At 64.9% G+C, this 7,221-nt stretch overlaps 1 protein-coding gene across 1 annotated transcript; it reads left to right on the top strand.

Moving 5' to 3' along the window:
- Window positions 1-273: 273 nt before the first annotated feature.
- On the top strand, window positions 274-5,447 carry MNX1 (motor neuron and pancreas homeobox 1). Its single transcript, XM_047850077.1, has 3 exons — window positions 274-1,000; window positions 3,843-4,003; window positions 4,611-5,447. The coding sequence occupies exons 1-3, from the start codon at window positions 274-276 to the stop codon at window positions 4,968-4,970; spliced, it is 1,248 nt and encodes a 415-aa protein (XP_047706033.1). The 3' UTR covers window positions 4,971-5,447.
- The last annotated feature ends 1,774 nt before the right edge of the window (window positions 5,448-7,221 follow it).

The raw sequence follows: 7,221 nt of genomic DNA, 5'->3' as shown, positions 1-7,221 counted from the left end.
GCCGGGCTCCCCGGCCCGGCGCGTCCGGGCACTCGCCTGCGAGTTTGTGCAAAGCGCGTGCGAGCGCGGCCCGGGGCGGGGCCCGCACGGAGGAGGCGCCCGGACCATGGTCACCCTCGGCTGAGTTTCCGGCGGCGACTTTGATTATTGGCAAATAATCACCATAACAATACCGCACCCTGGGGCTCGCCACCACCACGCACGGAGTCCGCGAGCCCGCACGCGGCCGCGCCACCCGCCGCCCGGCCCTGCTCGCCAGCCCCACACAGGCCGATGGAAAAATCAAAAAATTTCCGCATCGATGCGCTGCTGGCCGTGGACCCCCCGCGAGCGGCCTCCGCGCAGACCGCGCCGCTGGCCCTGGTCACGTCGCTCGCGGCCGCCGCGTCTGGCCCCGGGGGCGGCGGCGGCGGCGGCGGCGGCGGCGGGGCGGGCGGCGGCGGGGCGGGCGGCGGGGCCAGCGGCGGCTGCAGCCCCGCGTCCTCGGAGCCGCCCGCGGCGCCCGCCGACCGCCTGCACGCCGAGAGCCCCTCGCCGCCGCGCCTGCTGGCCGCGCACTGCGCGCTGTTGCCCAAGCCCGGCTTCCTGGGCGCGGGCGGCGCGGGCGGCGGCGCGGGCGGCGCGGGCGGCGGCCCCGGGGGGCCCCACCACCACGCGCACCCGGGCGCCGCCGCCGCCGCCGCCGCCGCTGCAGCCGCTGCCGCCGCCGCGGGGGGCCTGGCGCTGGGGCTGCACCCCGGGGGCGCGCAGGGCGGCGCGGGCCTCCCCGCGCAGGCCGCGCTCTACGGCCACCCGGTCTACGGCTACTCGGCGGCGGCGGCGGCGGCCGCGCTGGCTGGCCAGCACCCGGCGCTCTCCTACTCGTACCCGCAGGTGCAGGGCGCGCACCCCGCGCACCCCGCCGACCCCGTCAAGCTGGGCGCCGGCACCTTCCAGCTGGACCAGTGGCTGCGCGCGTCCACCGCGGGCATGATCCTGCCCAAGATGCCCGACTTTAACTGTGAGTACCGCGCAGCCCCCGGGCCCGGAAAGGAAGCCAGGGGAAAACGGGGGGAGGGGGAGTCCTGGCACACGGTTTTCCCGCGCAGCCTCGGCCGCCGGCCGCCGCCTGCCTCTCGCTCTCCGCTGGGAGAGCGCGGTGGAAGCGCCGCGAGGCCGCCTCGGCTCCGCCCGGGGCCCGCGAAGACTCGTGCGGACGGCGCGCGGTGGGATCGGCGGCGAGTTACTAAAATGGCCACGCGCGGGCCCTGCTTTCTCTTCCTCTCCTAACGGGAAGGGGCAGCTGGAGGTGTGAGACTCGGATCTAATGATTAACCGGCCGGCTAGAGAAGGAAGTGGTGAGGGAAGGCGAGCCGAGGAGCACCCAAGTTAGGCTGGCCTGGGGATTGAGGCCCCCCGGAGCCAGGGGCTTCTCTCCAGGGAAACGGACTTGACTTAGGTACCGCATTCTGGGTTCTGGAGGGACCCCCGGTCCCTCCCAAGAGGAGAGATTCAGGAGCACAGAACAAGAAATGGGCTTCAAGAGGCCAGGGCCGCAAGGCCAGGTCCCTGGCGACGCTCTGGCCGCCTGCGGGGTCGAGCCTGCCTCTGTGAGGGCGCCTGGGCCGCCGTGTGATGCCCAGGAAGCAGATGGCCTGACCCGAACCGAGCGTCGACGGTGCGCTCCTGCGGAATGGGAGATACGTCTCTTTCAGTACCCCCATCTCGGGGACTCTGGGTGGCAGGTGCCCGCCCAGAATTGGAGGTCCCCGATACAGAGCGAACCCCTCCCCAAGGTAGGAGCAAGGGAGGGCTGGCCACCCCCACCCAGAGGAGAGCGGCTGGACTGTGGGCAGGTGGTACACCTCCAGGTGGCCTGGGCCCCCTCGTCTTTCCTGGCCCGAGGGCAGGCACACTGGGCTGGCGCTCCGGGGAGTCTCCGGTCGGCTCGGCTCGCCCCACCGGGGCAGCATGCACAGGCTGATGCATAAGACTTCACGCTTTCAGCTGCAGAAGACCCAAACAAAGAGACCCCATTGTTTCCTTCTGGGTGGATGTGTTTAGACTGGGGAGATGCAGGCATAGGAGGGGAAAAAAGCAAAAAAGAAAACAAAAATAAGCACTTGGCAGAATTGAGATCCCTCTGCTAGAAGCCGTGGTTGTGACTAAACAGAGAAAAGCCAGGACCCTGAGGCTGGAGAAGTCACAGCCAGGTGAGAAAATCCCTGCGTGTGCACTGTTGGCCCACAGCCCACCCCAGGCGTTTCCCAGCTCAGCTCCCACAAGACCCTCATGGCCACCGAACGGCCGGCCGGCCGGCGGGAAGCCAGCCCATCCTGATCCCTACAGGGAAACCTCCAGCTCAACTCTTGTCTCACCTCATGTCCGAACCTGCTGATCCCGGGTCAGCCAAACCCAGGGCACTCTTCCCGGGCCTGGTCGCCAAAGCCTCCAAACCCCTGCTCACGGAAAGCCACCCCGTGGGTTTCCCCTTATGATCTGCATCTCCCTCAGAGGGGGCTGCTGGCCTGCACACAGGCCTCCCCTGGGCACTGGGTCCCCTGACCACGGCGGGGGGGGGGGGGTTGTTCTCCCGGGCCTGCGTGGAACTCAAGGTCGCTCAGAAAACCGGTGAAGGCCACATCCCTTTGCCAACACACTTCACCCATCCCTGATTCCTAATCTTGACCCAGAGGTAGCAGAGTGAAAACCCAGGCAGCTTTAAGTTTAGAACAGAAATCTGAACGCCGAATCCTAAAGGGCGATAATAAGCCGGCCAGGATGCCGGCGTCTGTTCTGAGGGTTCCTCTTCTGGTCGCTGGAAAACCTGTTTGGTTTCCTTAATAGGTTGTCTCTGCTGTTGGATGGCATGTCCCAAATGGTCCCTTTGGAGCCAGTGTTTTAATTAAAGTTCTAATGTATTGTCAAGTTGGGAATTGGGGCCTCATTTAACTAAAGCTGGGGGCGTGGGCCTTCCCGTAAAGCAAATTGCCCACCCCGGGGGCCTGAGCTCAGCCGCTGGACTGGCCTCTTTTCTTCCCTTCCCTTTATTGTCTAACACTCGTCAGGCTCCTGGGACATCAAGGCAGGTCGCATTTTGAGGTCACAAAATTCTCTGTGATGTAACCGTGTGAAATTATGTAAATACAGCCAAGGCCCCCTTTGCCTAGGCCTTCCATTTGCAAAATGAGACTTGTTCTGAAAAGGCTTCCAGCCTCCCTGGGCTCTGCCCCTCTGCGACCTGGGTACGGGGCGGGCCGTCGGGAAGAATTTTCGGTGGGGGAGACTGGTGAATTCACATGTTCGGGCCCAGGCTTTGGCCTTCTCCGGCCTTCCTCCTTTTTCCTTTCCCCCTTCTCCTGTGTACTTAAGGAGGGGGCAGTGGGAATCCCACACCAGTCCTTTGCTGGCTGGGAAGAAACGGGACTGGTGATTCCTGGGACCTGTCTCTTTGAGCCTGGGCTGGGGGAGGACTCAGTGAGGAGTGGGAGGAGGAGTGCCCCTCCGGCCTCTGCTTCTGGCCTGTCCACCTTCTTCTACACCGCCCACCCGGGTGCACAGGGCTGCTGTGTGTGAGAGACTCTCTTTAATCAGAACGCCCAGGCCCTGGGTTAAAAAAACTTGGTCCCGTTAAACCCGACTTGCGTGGCTCCACCTGGCATCCGGAGCCTGGGCTCCAGGGCCCCCTCCAGGCACACCCGCGTCCCTGGGGAGAGGGCGTCCACACTGAAGGCAGAGCGGTGACGCCCTGGGCTGGTGGGCCGGGCAGCAGCCTTGCACAAGTGGCACAGGGCGCATTGGGTGGCAGTGGGGGCGGGAGGCCTGAGCCAGACTTCCGGTGTCATGCCCCTCTCTGTCCACAGCCCAGGCGCAGTCCAACCTCCTGGGAAAGTGCCGTCGGCCCCGCACAGCCTTCACCAGCCAGCAGCTACTGGAGCTGGAACACCAGTTCAAGCTCAACAAGTACCTGTCGCGGCCCAAGCGCTTCGAGGTGGCCACCTCGCTGATGCTCACGGAGACCCAGGTACACAGCACCCCCCCCCCCCCGACAGCTCACCCCCTGCCTTGTCACCTGTGCACCCCTGGCCCTCTGCTGGCCTGAGCACCTGGAGGCCGGTGGGTGGGGGTGGCTTTTGGACCCTTAGGGGGCGGGTTCCTGTCCCGGGAGAGTTAGCATGGCTCTGCCAGGGCTCACTTACCAAGCCCAGAGGTCCGATTCAGTAGGTTGGGCTGAGACCCAGAAATCTGCATTTGAAGGACACTTCACCGCCTCTTCCATTCCAAAGCAGTGGTCCCCAGGCCACATTTTAGAAATTTTATTCCAAAAAGAGAGCAGGGGATGTGTACAGGTTTACAGATATGTCCTCTAGCTGCTCAGGTCCTATCTGGACAGTGCCAGAGCACCCCCAGAAAAAGACGGGAATCCCGAAGTCGAGGTCCCCGTCTGAGCCTCCTTGGAGCCCCCCCAGCCCCACTCTGGGGGGCACTGGTGCCTGGGGGGGGCACCCCTTCCCCTGAAGCCCACTCCTGGGCCTTGTGAGGACCGGCGAGGTGCAGGTGCAGACAGGACTCCAGAGAGAGGACCTGTAGGGATGGAGTGGCCAGTTTCTCACGCCCTCTTGTGCCCTCAGGTGAAGATCTGGTTCCAGAACAGGCGGATGAAGTGGAAACGCAGCAAAAAGGCCAAGGAGCAGGCGGCGCAGGAGGCTGAGAAGCAGAAGGGGGGTGGAGGCGCCAGCAAAGGTGGCCTCGGGGAGGACAAGGGGGACGACGAGCTGCTGGGGCCGCCGGCTGCCGGGGACAAAAGCGGCGGACGCCGCCTGCGGGACTTGAGGGACAGTGACCCTGAGGATGACGAGGACGACGACGACGAGGACCCCTTTCCCTACAGCAACGGCACGGGAGCGCACGTCTCCTCCGACTGCTCGTCCGAGGCCGATTCCCCGCCCCCGCGGCCCAACGCGCCCGGGCACCAGCCCCCGCCCCAGTAGGGGCCCCGCGCCCCAGGGCAGCCCCGCGGCCCCCAGGCACCAGCCTGTGTCCCAGGAGGGCCCCCCCCCCCCCCGCCCCAGGGCAGCCCCGCGGGCCCCCGCTTCGAGGCCGTGCGTCCTGGGGCAGGTTCTGGCGCTGTGCCTGTCTGCTCTCCAAGGGACCGAGAGAGAGGGAGGTCCGGCGGGTGCACCCTTGAACTCCTGTCCTTTTTAATTTAATTTTGGTTAGTGTTGGGGGTGCTGTTTGTCAGACGACCTGAGCGCCACCAGGGGAAGGCCCCCACTCCTCTCCACTCCTCCCCACTTCCTGAATGGAGAAGGCCGGGACCTCTACAGTGTTGGACGACCTGGAAAACTTGAGTATTGAAAAAGGGAAACTGTTTTGTGCTTACCTATCTGGGGGGAACTTTATGTCACGAGCTTTCAAACTGCTGGAAATCTCAAAACTGTACTGTCTTTATTTTTGTACATTGTATTTATATATATATAAAGAAACGACTACTTATGCATGCTAAATTATTATTTAGCTTCTCCCATCGCCCACGATGGAATGTAAAATAAATTGGTTTTTTACTGGATGAGAGCGCAGATCTTTGGGGGGGTGAGTTAGGAAAGCGGACTTTACTGTTTTTGTTGTTGAAATGAGGGGTTGGGTGTTATTCCACCGACCGAAGGTGCAAATCAGACTTGCAAACCGGTGGGAGGAGCACCTCCCTCTGCGGGCGGGCGGGGCACGGTCCCGGGGCTGGGGAGTCGCAGGTGCGACAGGCTGGTGAAAATACCTGCGACCAGGCGTCCGCCTGTCCGGATGCGGGGATCCCAGGAGGGGAACGGACTCGGTGGGTTTACTTTCCTATCTGCTCGAGGATCTCGCGGCACCGGCGCTCCAGGAGTGGAGACGCACCATTCGAACGTTTCGGCAAATAAGCCTCACCACGACTGGACGATTTCACCGGCAGGCCTTTGGGGTCCGTGTGGCCCTGGGCCCCCCCGGGTTGCCTCGCGTAACCCCGGGCTCGTTCCGGGGCCTGCCTCCCGCAGAACCTTCTGGGTCCAGCCGGAAACGGTTTTCTGGGATCCGTGCAGACGTCCGCGGCGACAGCGGCGGCGACAGGATCGCTTGGCGCCGGGTCTGCGACGGCTCCGGGTCAGTAAACCTTGCGGCGTGCGCCCTCGGTCACCGGCCGGGCCCGCCGCCATGTGCCGCACACATGCCCCCTGCACCTGCGCCCGCCGCGCCGGCCGGGTGGCCCCTCCTGGGCCCGGAGGAAACAGGCGACAGGGCCCGCCCCGCGTGCCCTCCCCCGTCCTTCTGTGGCTCGCGCGGCCTCACCGGCCGCCGGGGCGCGCGGGGAGCGCCCCTCCCCCTCCCGCTGATAAATGAGTTCAGGAGGGCCTGGCGTTTCATTTGGGTGATTACCGCGGGCCAGCGGGGCCACTCCTCTGCCTCAGGGCCGGGGTGAGATTAATATCCTCTCTGGCAGCTCATTATCACCCCGGGCTCGTTCCATAAAATGCAACGTCAGCCGAGGCCGGGCGCGGCGCTGCCGGAGCCGGGAGGGAGCAGCTGCGGGCAGGGCGCGGGCCTCGGCCGCCTCGGGGTCCAAAGGTGCTTCTGGGGACCGGGGACTGGGTTTGCAAGCGGTGGGGAAGCCAGAGGGCCCCGAGGAAAGGGGGTGGGGAAATTGGACAGGGGTGGGGGAGGGAGAGAAGGGAAAGAAATGCCTTTTGGGGGTTAAAAAAGCCCCCACAAAACCTCCGCAATCTGTGGATCTGGCGTCTTCATTCCTAACACGCTGGTGAGGTTCAGCCCGCAGCGATCTCTTCCCCGGCTGGCGGGCTTCGGCCTGGGGGTCCGGGGGGGCCCTCCGCGCGCGGGGCTGAGCCCCCCGCGCCCGGGATCGGCCCGCTCCCCCCACGTGATCCGGGCAGGAGGGGCGCTGGAGGCGGGCGCGCCCCGTGACCCCGCCCTTGCCCCCCGGCCGAGCGGCCCGGCCCGGGCGCGGGGACTCGGCGGCGGGGAGGCCCGGCCGCGGCCCCGGCGTCTCCAGCCAGCTGCCTAATCGCGGCGGAATTTATCTCGCTAATAAATTTAATGATCAATTCGTTCTTGTCAGCTCTTCCCCAAATCAATTATAGCAAATTTAAATATAATCACTGGCTCATCCTCACCCACTCGGGGCACCGCGAACAATTCGTTCCGCCTGATCAACGGCCGGCGGGCCCTGCTCCGCCCGCCTCGCGGGGCGCG

The sequence above is a fragment of the Prionailurus viverrinus genome, chromosome A2, assembly GCF_022837055.1.
Source record: "Prionailurus viverrinus isolate Anna chromosome A2, UM_Priviv_1.0, whole genome shotgun sequence".
Classification (NCBI taxonomy): domain Eukaryota; kingdom Metazoa; phylum Chordata; class Mammalia; order Carnivora; family Felidae; genus Prionailurus; species Prionailurus viverrinus.
This window is presented reverse-complemented; position numbering and strand designations above follow the sequence as displayed.